The sequence below is a fragment of the Myotis daubentonii genome, chromosome 8, assembly GCF_963259705.1.
Source record: "Myotis daubentonii chromosome 8, mMyoDau2.1, whole genome shotgun sequence".
Lineage (NCBI taxonomy): Eukaryota > Metazoa > Chordata > Mammalia > Chiroptera > Vespertilionidae > Myotis > Myotis daubentonii.
Genome location: NC_081847.1, coordinates 23310020 through 23327700, shown reverse-complemented (window position 1 = coordinate 23327700; position 17681 = coordinate 23310020). Strand labels below are relative to the sequence as shown.

At 39.1% G+C, this 17681-nt stretch overlaps 1 protein-coding gene across 1 annotated transcript in view; it reads left to right on the top strand.

Moving 5' to 3' along the window:
• SPTLC3 (serine palmitoyltransferase long chain base subunit 3) overlaps positions 1-17681 on the top strand; it is a 127887-nt gene that overhangs the window by 11154 nt on the left and 99052 nt on the right. The window contains exon 2 of the mRNA XM_059705525.1: positions 16682-16867. Coding sequence (XP_059561508.1) covers positions 16682-16867 — 186 coding nt within the window. The remainder of the gene's footprint in view (positions 1-16681; positions 16868-17681) is intronic.

The following is a 17681-nucleotide window of genomic DNA, read 5'->3' as shown; positions in this document are numbered from 1 at the left end:
AAACTTTCATCACACTACATATTAAAAACTTTACAAATACCAACTTTTTGATTTTTACAACACCCTTATGTGTTTGATACTGTTACTATCCCCATTTTTTTACATGAGGCAACTGATCATACAAAAGTTAAATTGGTTTAAGATGTAACTTTTAGTTAGTACAGCAGAATGGCCCCAGAGTCTGTGTCTTTATGACTAAAAATAAATAAATAAATAAATAAATAAAAAACCTCCCCTCAAACATCTTATTTGAATATTTGCAAACTTACAGAAGAATTAAAAGAGTTCTAAATGAGTACTCATACCTACCACCTAAATTCTATGTTTTATTATATTTGTTTTATCTCATGTCTATCCATCTATCTATCCCTTTCTCCATTTATCAATTCATAGAATTTATGCATTTCAAAGAAAGTTGTAGAATCAATACACTTTACTCCGAAACTTTTCCATATGTATATCATTAACTAGACTTCAATTTTTTTTTTAAATTTCTTTTTCTTCTTTTGAGGTAAAATTTACATATAATGAAATACACAAATCTGAAGTATACCATTCAATGAATTCTTACCTACATTATCTTTTGGTTGTTCTTATTAAAAAGTACTTCACAATATAGTTTTGACTGCAGAAAGATACTATAAAATTGTTCACTTAACATTGGAGAGTTTAATCTATGGACAAAGAACTGAATACTATGCAAATTAACATCGAGTGCGGTAAAGAAATGACTCAAGGGAAGGCTGACTCACTAGAGTTCTCCTGTTGTATATATTTAATTCCAAAGGATCAAGAGCTATTTTCTTTTTTGGTCTTTAGTGTAATCCAGCTAGCAGTAAGGGAATTTGGTTTAGAAGTCCATACAATTCCACTCTATCCCCTGTCTTCTTACACATGGAGAAATAAGTGCTCAGCAAAGCTAAGTGACTGAGTTCAAAGTCACACCACTAGGATACTCCCTTAGTCTCTTGTCACCCAGACCAAGGCCTTTTCTGAGAAGTTGAATTTTTTTGGAAACCTCCAAGCCTTTAAAGCAAACAGCCAGGGACCACATATTTGAAGACTCAGCATGGTATTTGCTGCTGCAAATTCTTTAGTCTCAATTTCAAAATTGATATAAAAAATTGCATTTGTTTCATATAAGAACTAAAGGCATCTTCTTTCTTGTTTCCCAAAATAAGAGTCATATATACAGTGCTTCCTTTTTTTGTATATCTTAGGACAACATGTCAGAGAAATCAATAGGCAATGAGACTAAAATAGGTGCCACCACTTTTCCAAGATCTCAAAATGGCCAATCCAGGGCAAGACACACCTCTGTCCACCGCCAGTTTCTAGCACCTTCACACAACACTCCCTTTCACATTATAGAACTAAAAACAAATATAAGAGCCCTTGGCACTAACATGTTTTGTCAACACTTGCAAATAACTTGGGGCATCTGGGAAAAACACACAACTCATGTACCTCATGAATTGGTTTGTTAGTTTATGCAAAAGGGACTGGCTTTTTCCATAAGGGACCATGTGTCCCATTGGTCAGTTCTTTGCAAGACTACTAAATCAGGTACCTGTAGACAGAAACAGATAGAAACACTGCACATGTTGACCTGAGAAAATGATTCAAAGACTGAAATGAATAGATCACAAACATCAGGGTGTTTTTTTGTGTTGTTGTTGTTAAATGTAGTATCAATCATTATACCAATCAGATGAGTCAAGTCTTGTACCCCCATTAATTACGGGTCAGAAACTACGATGGCTTAAAAGAATGCCTGGGTCCTCTAAGCTGGTTGATTCAGAAGTATAGATAAAAACTAGTCAAGATTAGTCTTGCTCTGGGAGAAGTTACTTTTTTTTCTTCATTATGTGCCACATGATAAGAAAAATTAATCTGCTAATTATAACTATGACTATTATCAGATTTCTTGGAAGCAAAGAAATAAATTGTTATGTGACTAGGTTGTTTGGAGACAGGATGCTTGGTTTTCCAAGGAGCAAAAGCTTTTTATAGAAAATAAAATAGCATGTTCTATCTTCCGTGAAAACAATAGATTTCAGAAATTTGTATACATTCAGGTAAACATTTCTTTATGGACACATTCTGTTTTGAAAGGCAAGCAAAAGATAAACCAGGTTATAGGCTCTTTGGCTGCTCATAACTTACATAAAGGTGTGTGCTTTTTACAGGGTGGCAGGCAGGAAGGAGTCGGGAGAGAAGCAAGAATAGTTATGTGCAGTGTTGCTCAGTGGTTGAGCATTAACCTATGAACCAGGAGGTCATGGTTCATTCCTGGTTAGGGCATATGCCCGGGTTGTGGGCTCAATCCCCAGTGTGCAGCGTGCAGGAGGCAGTCAATCTATGATTCTTCCTCATCATTGATGTTTCTATCTCTCTCTCCCTCTTCCTTCTTCTCTGAAGTCAATACAAATAGATTTTTTAAAAAAAGAAGAGGTATGTGCAAAATCCTAATAAACAAAAAGAAGGAACAACAACTGAATCCTTAGCCAGTTTCTCTCTTTCTGAGTAGAAAGATTTTCTGCTTTTTTGTGTTATTGAATGGCAGGCACTGTTTGGTTTAGCTTCAGGGAGTAGGAAGTTTTGGGTGGGGTTCAGGATCATTGAGGTGCAAAAAGAAATTGTTTCAATTTGACTTTATGAGAAAAATGATTGTTTGCAATCCAAGTTTAATCCACTGAGTTCAGCCAAGTGACTCTCAGAACCATATTTTGTGGGCTTCCAGGAACCCCACCCTTGTTATAACTCACCTATGAGTCATTAGCTGTATTGTCAAAACATGCCTCTGATGTTGGTTCATTCTCTTGCGGTTCAGGAGGCTCTTTCTTTGTGAGTTTTGGTTGTAGGTTTAAAATTTCAAAATCAGCTGAACACAGTCGCTTCATCAAATCTTCTACAATGGATATGGTAGAGACTTTAAAATCACCAACTACACAACCACGAATCACTGTGAAACATTGAATGAGGGTGCTCCTGGAAGACACAGTCTCCACACAGCCTTGCAAAGGCCCTTTGAAAACACATATCTGATCAGAATTTTAAACCACCATTGGCTTAAAACTCATCAGTGGCTTTCCTTATTAGGATCAGGGCTACAATCCAAAGCTTGGCTTATAAGCTTTGTATAACCTCCTAACTTAGCCTATTCAATCATTCATCAAGAATGTATTAGTGGTAGTCGATACCTACTTCATATAAGATGCTATTCTAGGTACTAGAGTACTAGCAATGGCCAACATGAAGGGAGTCCCTTCCTGGAACTGACATTCAGCTGTGCCTGTCCCCTCACTATCCCTAACACACACATATCCCATCCCTTTCCTGCAGGTCCTCAGGCTATTTCTGCTGCTGGGAACAATGTACCTGGTAAGCTCCTAAGATTATTCCAATATCATTTTAGCAACTGTATCATCTTCTTTAGGGAGGCCTTTTGTCTCTTCCTGAATTAGGTCAGATCTCTGTCCTACCCACTTCACAGCACCTTTACGTATGCATCACTTTCTTTTTTGTGTTTGTTTGAACCTGTATTTCCATCTAGACCAGGGGTTGGCAAACTTTTTCTGTAAAGGACCACATAGCAAATATTTTTAGCTCTGTAAACTATGCAACCTCTGTCACAATTATTCAACTCTGCAATTATAGTGTAAAAGCAGCCATAGACAATATATAAACAAAAGGATGCATCTGTGTTCCAATAAAACTTCATTTACAAAAGTGGGTGGTGAGCAAGACCTGGCCTGTGCACCACAATTTGCTGACCTAAGTCAACAGAACCTCCTATGGTGTTAAAAATGCTATGTATCTGTCTCAGTAATGTAGCCATCAGCCCTCTATGGTTATTAAACAGTTAAAATCTAGCTAGTGCAATTGAGGATCTAAATCTCTACATTCATTTAATTTCAATTATTTAAGTTTAAATATAAAGGCCATGTGTGGCTGGCGATTAGTGTATTGAATAGCATACATATAGCCCATGATTGTCATGAGGACAGGAGCTGGCTGTGTCCCTCTTAGTCACCACTGTGTCACCGGGACCTAGCACAGCTACTGGCATGGAGTAAGTGCTCAAGATGTGTTTGTTGAATAAAAGAACAAGTGTATACATATGGAATGACTTACCAAACTTCTTGTTTATTTTTTTACCACTGCAATCCACTTGATTAGATATTGCCACCGGATACTTCTTGCTGTCCAGTCCAAACTGTTGTATTTGTGTATACACATTTGATCTCCCCATTATCTTGTGAACTCTATGAGGATGGGAGCTATAAGAGAGACTACCCAAATGCTCCTTCCAGGGCCCAGCACAGGTCCATGCACATGGTAGTCAGCCTTCCCACGAAGTGTTTGCTGCCACCAGTACCCACTTGGAAAGGAGAAAGATTTAGCCCCTGGCTATTTGATTTCTGAAATCTGTTCCAATCTGTCATGTTTCAGAGATCTAACTTCAAGCTTTCCTGCTTTAGCCCTGGTGCTGTGGAGTTGGGAAATTCAACTTAGCCCTGCCTTTTCCCGCTCAATAACCTTGGGGAAGTTGCTTAATGCCCTGTGTCTCTTTTATGAAGTGAAGGTACTTCTAATTCTATTACAGCTATTCATCACCTACCTCTTAGGAATAGTACCTAAATAAATAAGATCATGGCCACAAACGCTTTGAGCACCTCGGAGATAAGCACTGTTTTCACATGCCTCATTATAACTGATCAGGGAGATAGTAGGTGGTAGTTATTCTCAGTGATATTAAACCCTGATGCATTGTTTTCTCTCATTTACCAGGATAACTTAATAAAAGCTCTGTGATCCTCAAGTGAGTCAGCTGATCGCAAATAAGATCAGAATAATGCAATGGTTGCAAGGTGGTGAGACAGCCACTTTGTTCCAGAGTTAAATTCTGTCTAATTGACATTAGAGTCTCCACCCTCATTGTCAACCGCAGGTAGGATCCTAGGATCCTACACATCTTTCTATTCTGCATTTCTCCAGCAGTTCTCATAAGGGGGCATCCCAAAGAAGGTGCACTGTTCTTTCACTGCTATCTGAAACAGAAAGTCTGGCTTACCCTGCCATAGAGGGCCTATTTCATTACAGTGGGCTTTGTACATCTCATCTTCATGTAGGTAACAGATGAGGTCCATGTAAGGTTCTGTTTCTCTTGTTTTATCTCACTAGCAAGTGCCTATGTTGGTCCTCCTGTCTGAGAAGGCCCTCACCTCCTCTCCCAACCTTTCTCAGTCTTCGGTTTCTCTCTCTCTCATTTGTTTGTTCATTCATTCATTTCTAAAGCAGATAGTCATTGGCACTCTGCTGGGGACTCTGTTTAGACCCCTTCAAGCAAATTTGCCCTTTCTGTGAATCCTTCACTTCTCAGGGTGGGTGTGCCCTGTGGAAGCCATGGGCTGTTCTTTCTGACTTATTAATTTGTCAGGTGGTGAAGAGAAAAGCCAAGACAGTTGGAAACCAACTTAACCTCTCAGGAACTGAACTTGTTTACTGATTTACTGATAGAAAGAAAGAGTTGGAGTAGCTAATATATAAAGAACAAGTCCTGCCCTAACTGGTTTGGCTCAGTGGATAGAGCATGCAGACTCAAGGGTCCCAGTTTCAATTCTGGTCAAGGGCATGTACCTTGGTTGCGAGCACATACCCAGTAGGAAGTGTGCAGGAGGCAGCTCATCGATGTTTCTCTCTCATCGATGTTTCTAACTCTCTATCCCTCTCCCCTCATCTCTGTAAAAAATCAATAAAAATATATTTAAAAAAAAGAACAAGTCCCCTCACAGTTCCATCTCTCTCTCTCTCTCTCTCTCTCTCTCTCTCTCTCTCTCTCTCTCTCTCTCTCTCTCTCTCTCTCCTCCCTTCCTCTCTTTCTCTCTGACTTAGGTGGTCACTAAAACCTAAATCTTGTAATATGATTTTCCCCCATTGGTACTGCCTAACATGCAAAGATGCTCAATAATTCAAGAATTTAACCTTAGATTCAGTTAATTTTCTGGAATAAGTTTCCCCAGATATAAGTTTGAATTTTGGTCAGCCCAGACATGTCCTGATACATTGCCTTGAGAAGGTAACATGGTTCCCAGATTTCTTTCAAATGCATCTAAGTGAAGGTTAGAAATAAAAGTATTTTAACAAAATTCCTATAGTATGTATTCATTAAAGTAATACTAGATGTCATAATAAAAAAGGCACCAAATGGAAGTTTATTTCTCACTCATATTAAGTCTAATTGTCAGTGATAGGAAGTTGAGGGGAGGTGCTCTACACAGTTATTCAGGGAACTAGACTAACAAAAGCTTTGCAATCCCTCATATGTGGCTTCCAAGACCACCTTGGCCATCAGCATTCAGATGGCAACAGGGGAAAGAGAGAAAGTGATGGATCATGAGAGAGGCTTTTATGGGCCAGGCATGGACATGGCACATTTCTCTTCTACCCCTTTCACATTGGTAGAACTCAGTTACTTGACCACATCTGTCTGCTAGGTTGATGGGAAATGTAGCCCAGTTGAGAGAAAGAGGAAAGGGAAATGGGTTTGAAGAACAGCCAGTCTTTGCCACACTGGACAACAGGGTTTAAATATTTGAAATATTTGGGAGGCCTGTGTGAGAGATAATGAAAGCTATTATTCCTGCAAGTGATTTTTATTTTCTGTCCTTTTATCAAATGACTTGTCTTTTTAAAATATCATTGTAATACAATCTGGTAAGTGTAATGACAGTGTGTGCAGTGAGAACATCTAGCCTAGATTTTTAATCATGTAAAGCCAGTGCTGGGTCTCAAATAGTGAATATTAAGCAGGCAAATAATATAAGTAATTTTATGATGAAAACCAACACTTCCCAAATAGAGTTTAGTCATGGTATAGCCAAGTTTATATGAAAGGTGATAAATACATTTGATACATGTGCTGGGTTCCCAAAGTTATGTGGAATTTCACTTCAGCATTTTAATAATATTCAATAAGCTGAGTCAATCACAAATATTTTTTCAGAACCTACCATTGGAAACTGTGTGTTGATATGGATATACTGTGATGAACAAGAAAGATGTCTTCCCTGGCTCTCTAGATCATGTACACCAGCGGTTCTCAACCTGTGGGTCGAGACCCCTTTGGGGGTCGAATTACCCTTACACAGGGGTCGCCTAAGACCATCGGGAAACACATATATAATTACATATTGTTTTTGTGATTAATCACTATGCTTTAATTATGTTCAATTTGTAACAATGAAAATACATCCTGCATATCAGATATTTACATTACGATTCATAACACTAGCAAAATTACAGTTATGAAGTAGCAATGAAAATAATGTTATGGTTGGGGGTCACCACAACATGAGGAACTGTATTAAAGGGTCGCGGCATTAGGAAAGGTGAGAACCACTGATGTACACTGTGAAGAACACCCAAGAGGTGCAGCGCTAGGTAGCTTTCCCAAAACCCTTTTGTTGGTGACCATCTCGAGGAAGCACTGGGAAAGCTGTTATAAATGATGCTTGGATGTTAGAGCTAGTGATAAAGCTATTTATCAACTTCAGATTTGCGGAGTCAGGATGGAATAAAGAGACCATCCAGGAAGTGATTGCAGTGGCCCAAGAGAAAGGTTGCTGAACATCTTGGATGCTCTGAGTCTACCTAGATCTTTCCTTCTATGCATCCCTACTGCCCTTATACTTCTCGCCTTTGGTCAACTGTCTTCTCATTCATGAAAGCTCCCTATGTCTTCCAGCTAGTGTTAAATGCATCTTCCTCCCAGTTCCCACAGTACCCTGATCATATCTCTGATACCATTTGTCAGCTGTAGTCCATCTATGAGAACATCCTGTCTCCCAGCAGAACATTTGCTCACACAGATACTCAACAAGGCTTGGTTTAGTGTTGAAATAGGAATAACAACACCAAAAAGATCTTTTAGGTAGATGTGATGTTGGAGTTTTAAGGCAATATTAAAAATATAAATTTTAATTGAAGTTGTCATGTATTAGTCATCTCAGCAGTCTGAACAACTTGAGTTGACTGAGACACTCAGTTTCTTCTACTCCAGCTCTCCTACTGGAATCTCCTAGGTAGGAGGTTTCCACATGTAGTGTATCAGGTGGAACATCATATTCTAGTGTCTGCCTATAGGTGAATGACTAATTACATCAGCAGTGAAATATCTGAGTTTCATAGAGCATGACGACATAAGGATGGGGTTAAAACACTCATTTTTTTAAATGCCCAGACAACTTAAAGTCATTACTAGTAAATGCCCTTTCAAATAAGATATAACTGTGTGCTCTCATCATTCTTGTACCACTTCACTTCCATGAGCTTTGGTGTTGCACTATTTGTATGGCTTCAACCATTATCTAATGACATTCCAAAGTATTTTAGAAGGTAAATAAATGGTAACTTTTAAACCAATAAGACACTCAAACATTTTAGAGTAAAAGTGGAGAATTCTACTGGGGAAAGAGCTGCTTTAAATTTTAGCTACCATTAGGAATACTAGTGTGTGTGTGTGTGTGTGTGTGTGTGTGTGTGTGTGTGTGTGTGTTTGTGTGTGTGTGTGTGTGAGAGAGAGAGAGAGAGAGAGAGAGAGAGAGAGAGAGAGAGAGAGAGAGTTCGTGTGTATATCTTGGCCATTGATACATATTTGGATTCTTTGCCTATATTTTAATTGGATTGATTTTTATTATTGAACTGTGTTCTTTTCATATACTCGATACTAAACCCTTATCAGATAGATGATTTGCAAATATTTTCTCTAATACTGTCAGTTGTTTTTTCACTTTCTTAATAGTATCCTTTGAAGCACAAAAACTTCTAAATTGGATGAAGTACAACTTATCTGTTTTGTCATTTGCACTTTTGGTATCATATCTGAGAAGGTTTTGCCTAACTTAAGGTTGGAAACATTTATTCCTAAACTTTTTTCAGAGAGTTTTACAGTTTTAGCTTTCACACGGAGGTCTAGGATCTGTTTTGAGTTAATTTTTGTGTATGCTGTAAAGAAGGGGTTCAGCATCACTTGCTCAGGTTTTCTTGTCTGAGTCCCCATATATGATGACCTTTCTCAAGGTCAGTATCTCAACCCCCACCACATTGTCCTCTTTAACCTCCCATTTCTTCCTCATCTCTCACACTTGCTCTTTCCTACTGGACCCCCATTCTCCCATTTCTTCCTATGTGTAAGCATTGGACAAGGCTCTATACATACTCTTTCTCTTCTTTTCCAAATATTTTTCTAAAAGTAACATCATCCATTTTAACAGTTTCATCCATCACCTCTATTCAGATTTAATGAAAATCATAACAATTAATGGTTGCTCATTGTATGGCAGGTGCTTTGCATATATTATCTGAATTAGTTTTCAAAACAATCCTTATTAGCTCCATTTTACTTTGAGTCATTTAAGGGCAAGGTCGTAGTCAGCAAATGAAAGTGCCTGGATTTGAACCCAGGCAGTCTCTCTCCTCTGCAAGCACTCTCCACCTTTATGCTCTTCCTCTCCATCAAGACTGGCCTCAAAGTCCACTTTTTTTCAGGAGGCTAGCCCTGACCATCTAATGAGATAATGGTCCCTCCATTTGGGTCATTCTGAGGACTTTTACTTTTTGCCCTATGTTATGGTCATTTACACTCACTACCCTCCTCCCCTGCCCCCATAGACCATTATCCTATCGATTCTGGGAAAACAGGACTGGATTTATTGATTACATATCCCCATTCATATCATCCTAGGACAGTGCAAAATAGGCAGCCGGTAAAAGATCTGCTAGTTTGAATGGAAGAGTAATTTGTAAAGTGGGTCCTCCCAGCATGCCCCAACACTGTTTATTTCCACATGTGACAGGAATGCAGGAAGTAAGCCAACCCCAGGGTGTCACAGTGCCCCAAATGACCCGGCCCTCTGGGCAAGGTGGCTCAGGAGCTCTTCATTTTCAAGGCTGTAAATAAAAAAGGTAGAACAAAGAAAGACAATGCATTACACATAACCATGCTGTGTTGGCCTGAGCCAACAAACTTATTAAGCAAAATTGTATGCTTCATTTACTGTAAAAGGGCCAATTCTCATATTTTTAAAATAACTATCCAACCCTAGTCTAAGAAATCCTTCCCATGAGGCATGACTAACTTCAATTTTAAGTAAAGGAATGTGGTAAATGAGTCACTTTTCATCTGTTCAGAAAGACCTGTATATTTCCAGATAACTTTATTCTCTGTAAAGGTATCTCATTTCCGCCCTGCCAAATAAAATTACATTAAAATTAAAAATAAATAAAGTTATATGAGAGAGAGAGTAAAGTAGATATTCATTTGGGCTGTTGGATAGTGTTGAAAGTTTCTTCTTTGTGTTATAGCTATCTTAGAGAACAAGTCATAGGGGGAAAACTAGTTACACAGGTCCCAGACTGAGCACTCAACTTAAGGTTTTGTTTGCATGTAGGTAGAGAGTCTGTTATGCCAGTACAGGTTTGCCTCAGAGCCTGAAGTTTAAGCAGAACGTTCCCATGAATTCTGGGGGAGTTGCTCTGCTTGTTTTGGCCACGTATGGAGTTCAGCAATGGATATGGGCCAGGAAAGGACAAAGGGAAAACCTCCTGCTGGTTCTCACAGGATGGCCTTGAATGACATGCACCCATATAACTCAGCTATCCTCTCATTTTGTGGGCAGGCTAACTCAGGTTTCTGAAGTCACTTTGGGTACCGTTGACTCATGCTTCCTCCTCTGTGGTGCTCTTTAAAGAAATAAGTCTCCAAATCCTGTCCCAAGCCCACTGATCTTTCTTTATAACTGGTACTTTACCACATTCAACCATGGCTTAAACTGTGCCTCACAATGGCTGACTCGCAGACCCTCTACTTCAGCCAGAGCCTTTCTCTCCTTCTGCATCCCTGACTGCCCAGCAAACAGTCCCACTTCTGAGTGCAATCTCCACCTCCAACTTAGCATGGCCCAGACATACCCATTGTCTCACCCCCATAAGCAGCTCTCCTGATTCCTTCTTCCTATTAACAATACTTTAATGCTCCTTGCAGATACTTCTCATTTTCTTCTTCCTTGAAATCACACCTAATCACAAACGTTCATCAAATATTTCTTCATGAAGATCTCAGTCCCTTTTGCTAGAGTCTAGACAAATCCAGGAAGGAAGGAAGCCAACTGTGTGTCCCCATGCTGTGGAAAGAACCAGGAAGTAGATCTTTGTGTATGTGTGTATTCTATTTTTTTTATAATTTGTTTAACTTTTAAAATCTTTATTGTTGGAAGTATTACATATGTCCCCTTATTTTCTCCATTGACCCCTTCTGGCCCATCCTCACCTTCTGCCCTACACCCCCAGACCTTCACCACACTATTGTCTGTGTCCATGGGTTATGCATATATGCATACAAGTTCTTTGTTTGATCTCTTCCCACACTAATGAACAAAATAAACTGAGGAAGTGGATCTTAACTGGGTCAGGAGGTCACTTGGAATACTGAAGATAGATGCAGTCCAAAGTCAAGCACAGAACAGAGCCAAAGAGGAGAGCCAAAAGTTGGCACTGGAATAGTAAGTCATCCCCCAGACCTACAGAACTGATGTGAGATCATAAGAAAAGGGAGGCTGCCCTGGCTGGTTTGGCTAACCGCATAGAGCATCAGCCTGGGGACTGAAGGGTCCCAGGTTCGATTCCGGTCAAGGGCATGTACCTTGGTTGTGGGCACATCCCCAGTAGGGGGTGTGCAGGAGGCAGCTGATCGATGTTTCTCTCTCATTGATGTTTCTAACTCTCTATCCCTCTCCCTTCCTCTCTGTAAAAAATCAATAAAATATATATTTTAAAAAAAAAAAGAAAGAAAGAAAAGGGAGGCCAAGAAGTCAAGAGCAGGAACCATGTGCTGTCTTGGTTATCATTGCATCCCCAGAACCTAGCTCATTGACAGCTCACAGTAGGCACTCAATAATCAACACTAATAAAAGAGAAAAATGGTAATTGGCGTACGAGCTACCCTTTTCATTGGCTAATCAGGGCTATATGCAAATTAACTGCCAACTAAGATTGGCAGTTAACTGCCAACTAAGATTGACAGTTAACTGCCAACTAAGATTGACAGTTAACTGCCAACTAAGATTGGCAGTTAACTGCCAACTAAGATTGGCAGTTAACTGCCAACAAGATGGCGGTTAATTTGCATATGTAGGCACAATGCAGGGAGGCGAAAGGGAAAGCAGGAAGAAGCCCCCTGCCACTGACAGTGATCAGAAACCCAGCCATGATCAGAGAATCAGGCGCCTTTTCCGCCCTGGCCAGTGATAGCAGGAAGTAGGGGTGGAGCCAGCGATGGGAGCTGGGCACAGTCGAAGCTGGCAGTCCCAGGAGCTAGGGGTCCCTTGCCTGGGCCTAAAGCGAAGCCCACGATTGCGGGGCCGCTGCAGCTGTGGGTCCCCGCTGCCCGGGCCAGACGCCTCAGTCAGAGGCGTCAGGCCTGGGCAAGGGGCCGATCCTGCGATTGGAGGGTGATGGGAGTCAACGCCTGAGGGCTCCCAGTATGTGAGAGGGGGCAGGCTGGGCTGAGGGACACTCCCCCACACACACACACACACACACCCGGTGCACGAATTTCGTGCACCGGGCCCCTAGTTGTCCTATATTCCAAAATACAAGGCATTTGTTATAATCTTTCATTCACCTTTTATTCAAGACCTCATATTAAGCAACACTCTCTCACTTTTGTTATTGTAAACCACCAAGTAGCATTTGGAGATGACATATCAGGCAAAAGCAACATTCATCAATGTCAGTTTGAGGTGGCTAGAGAAGAAACCTGATATACTGAATAAATAAGGAGGCAATACATTTTAATAAGATTTTTTGAGGTTTTGACTTAACAACACAAGTGTTAACTGTTATTATAAAAATGATTTTTTTAAAAACTGTTTTAAAAACAAGTAATGTAGAGATAAAAAATTGTCATCTACCAGATAGATTTTTTTTGTTAATCCTCGCCCAAGGGCATTTTTTTCCATTGCTTTTCTGAAAGAGTGGAAGGGATGGGGAGTGGGTGAAGAAGACAGAAACATTCAATGTCATCAGGGACTTACTGACTTCCTCACATGCCCTGACTGGGAACATGGAAGCAAACCTGCAATCAAAGAATAGAACCTGCGACCAGGAATAGAACCTGTGACCCTTCAGTGCCTACCACTTAACCATACAGGCTAAGGCTGGATAGATTATTTTTGATTGTCATATATTTTGTGGCTTGGTGAGTAAGTCACAGAGAATCAAAAAATACTGCATCTCACGGCCCTGGTAAGGTTGAGATGGCACCAGTGAGGTCGAAATGGGCCCAGTGAGGTTGAAACAGCCCCGGTGAGGTTGAATCAGCCCTGGTGAGGTTGAATCGGCCCCTGTGAGGGTGAGACGGCCCCTGTGAGGTTGAGACGGCCCCTGTGAGGTTGAATCGGCCCTGGTGAGGTCGAGACGGCCCCGGTGAGGTCGAGACGGCCCCGGTCAGATTGAATCAGACCCGGTGAGGCTGAAACAACCCCAGTGAGGCTGAAACGGCCCCGGTGAGGCTGAATCAGCCCCGGTGAGGTTGAGACGGCCCCGGTGAGCTTGCAATGACCCCAGTGAGGTTGAAATAGCCCCTGTAAGGTTGAGGTGGCCCCTGTGAGGCTGAGACAGCCCCTGTGAGGCTGAGATGGCTCTTGTGAGGCTGGGACGGCCCTTGTGAGGCTGAGATGGCCCCTGTGAGACTGAGACAGCCCCTCGGAACCTGAGAAAAATACAACATGAACTCACTCATTTATGGATAATAAGGACCATTATAGACTGATAAACAAAAATGGATACAGAGGCAGAGCAGCATTGAGCAGAATGTCAAACTACAGTGGGAACCCTGGGGAGGGTTGGGGGGGGGGTAGGAGATCAACCAAAGGACTTATATGCATGCATATGAGAATAACTAATGGACACAAGACACTGGGGGGTGGGGGAAGCCGGGGGAATGTCAAGGGGGGTAAAATAAGAGACATGTGTAATACTCTTTGTAATACTAAAAGAAAAAAAAATTCTGCATCTCAAATAATAGAGAGGAAACAAAGGTGATAAGCTCTAGAAAACTGTCGGTGGACTCAAACATGCTTGTAATAGTGATAAAGAGTACCTGAGTAGCAAAACCAGTATTTCTAATTTACATGATTTTATATAATATATCTTTCTAAATATGCATGTATAAGATAAATTAATGCATTGAATACCAGTAGACATTTGACAGTTTCTTGTAAATCACTAAAACTTATATATTCAAGCACTCAAAACAGATTCCCCATTCTCCAATGAGATGATTCATAAGAAATGTTGTTGAATGAAGTAATGAATGAAGGTATAAATAATCTTTAAAGACTGAAACTTATTTAAGTAGTAGCATTAAGAATAGTTTATTCACTAATGCATTGAGTCAACATTGATTGAGCTATTTGGGTGCAGGACTCAGAATGGTTTGGTACCAAAGTCTACGTTCCACTGGAATGCTGACACCTAAAATAAAAGAGAGAAATACTTTAGCTTTGTATTATGAAAAAAATTTAAACACATAGAAATGTAAAAAAAAGTATTTAACAAACATCCATACCTCTAAATGCAAGTTATTAACATTTTTCCAAAAATTGCTTCATGTATATATTTTATTTTTGATGGATCATTTGAAAGAAAGTTGCATCTGTGATAATAATTTAACCATGTTTCTTAATACTTTAGCATGCATCTACAAAGATGAAAACATCCTTCCACATAATTATAATACTGTCATTCCAACTAAAATTTATAACTCCTTAATAAGATATATTTCCAGTTAATTTTTTTTATTTCTACAGTTGTTCAAAATATGTTTTTTATCAGTGTTTTGGGTTTTTTTTGTTTTTTTTTACAAAAACAAACAAGTGATTCAATGAAACACCACAACTGCATTTGGTTGTCTTTTTTTAAGATTTCTCCCTTACTCTTTTTTCCCATTCAACTCAAGTATAATTGACAAATAAAAATTGTGTATATTTGAGGTGTACAACATGATTCTATATAAGCATATGTTGTGAAATTATCACGATCAAACTAATTAACACATCTATCACCTTACCTAGTTACCAAATTGTGTGTGTGGTAATAACACTTTAGATCTACTATCTTAGCAAATTTAAAATATGTTATACAGTATTATTAGCTGTAGTCACCATGTTATACATACTCAAAACTTATTCATACTATAGCTGAAGTACTGTACCCTTTTACCAACAGCTCACCATTTCCTCACCACCATGCCAGTCTTTGCTTCTGCGAGTTCAGCTTTTCTAGATTCCACATTTAACTGAGATCATATAATATTTGTCTTTTTTTGTCTGGCTTATTTTACTCAGCATCATGTCCTCCAGGTTCATCATGGCAGGGTTTTCTTGTGTTTTATGGCTGAATAATATTGGTGTGTGTGTGTGTGTGTGTGTGTGTGTGTGTGTGTGTGTGTGTGTTCATAAGGTCATTCATCCATCAACGAACACTTAGATTGTTTCTGTATCTTGGCTATTGTGAATAATACTGCAATAAATGTGGGAGTTGCAAATATCTCTTCAAGATATGTATTTTCCAATGGGGTTTCTATTTTTTAATTTTTTGAGGCAACTTCATACTTTTTTTCCTAATGGTTACACCAATTTATATCTCCACTAATAGTACACAGGGTTCCTTTTTCTCCACACCCTTGACAACACTTGTTATCTCTTCTTGTTTTTATGACAGCCATCCTAACAGGTGTGAGGTGCTATCTCATACTCAGAGTTGCATTATTCAATGCAATTTTCATTTGCGTTATTCAACGCAGTATGATTTACATTTCCCTCATGATGAGTGATGTTGAGCACCTTTTCATATACCTGTTAGCCATTTGTATGTCTTCTTTGGGAAAATGTATGTCTGTTCTGGTCCTTTATCCATTTTTAAATTGGGTTATTTAGATTTTTGAGTTGTATGTGTTTCTTATGTATTTTGGAGATTAACCCCTTATCACATATATGGTTTGCAAATATTTTCTCCCATTCAGATTGCTTTTGTTGATTGTTTTCTTTGCTGTGCAGAAGCTTTCTAGTTTGATATAGTCCCATTTATATTTTTTGCTATTAAAGACCAAGCCAATTGTCATACAGAAAGTTCCACATTGTGATTATATCATTGTTTCCTCTTGAAGCAATTTATCATGTTCCTCTAGCTTGATATTTCTTGTGAAATGGAAGTTAGATATAAGAGCTTGACTAAATTCAGCTTAAATGTTCCATTGGTATATTGAATACTGAAACATAATAAGAGCACAGAGTGGCCAATTGTTCCAACATCTGTGATGTAATTTTATCACGTGGATAAGGTAGTAACCAGGTATGTCATCTTGTAACCTATGGGTGATATTTTGTCATCTTGTAAAAACCTGGTTCCTCATTAACTGTTAGCTTAATGGATTTAACATCTGTTGAGAATGTTTACCTTAATCTATTACTTCCTTAGGGGATTGTAGAATAAAATGTACATTTCTGATTACCTCTTTCAGTGACCAATTTTCAAAAAGGTTGAAAGTCCAAAATTTTAAGTCTCATACTTTATTGTAATGGGAGAGTACTAACCTTCGATTTCCTTCTGTTTTCAGCAAAATGGGAAGCCACATTTTTATGAGAAGCCGGTTGTTGAATCCTTTGAGGAAGCACCTCTTCACGTTATGGTTTTCACTTATATGGGATATGGAATTGGAACCCTATTCGGCTATCTCAGAGACTTTTTGAGAAACTCGGGAATAGAAAAATGCAATGCAGCTGTAGAGCGAGAAGAACAAAAAGTATGTATGCACATCTCCCTGGATCTTTGTCAATGCTGTTCTTCTCTAAAATGTTCTCTCAAGTAATGATGCATGTGCAGATACTAAAAAGAGTGAGGAGCTCAGGAACTCCTCAGGGTAAATGCTATTTATTTCTACCCCTAGACCCCATCCCTTGTGTGTTCATGGACTTGTTTTATGCAAATATTTACTGAGTAACTACCATTCACCAGATTGTAAACTAAGAGTTTCTTCACACACTATCATATTTAACTTTTATAATAACCCCATGAGATAGATATTAAAATACCATTTTAGAGATTTTTAAAAAATCATAATATAAGAGCAAGACACATGGATGGGGCTATATTCTGGTCTTCTAGTTGCAAGATGTGTATTATTTATGTTTAATCCTGGAATATAAAAGTGTGTCTAAATGAAGTGTGAAATTTTTATTTCCTCTAGATCAGGGCTTTTCAACATTGGAACTATTGATATTTTGGACTGGATAATTCTTTGGTGTGGGAGGCTGCATGTGCATCGTAGAATCTTTAATAGCATACCTAGCCTCTACCCACTAGATGCCATTAGCACTCTCCCACATACTTGTGACAATCAAAACTGCCTCCAGACATTGCCAAATGTCTAATGGGCTGCAAAATCACCTATGATCTAAATACTTTCGATAGTTAACCTACAAAAGTCTGTATCATCCTCTTTTCACATCAAGCTAACAGAACAGCCTAGAAAACATTTAAAGATATGCAAAGAGTCTGCATTTTGTTAACATGATTTTCAAACTGGTTCAAATGATTTATGATATCATGAACCTTTT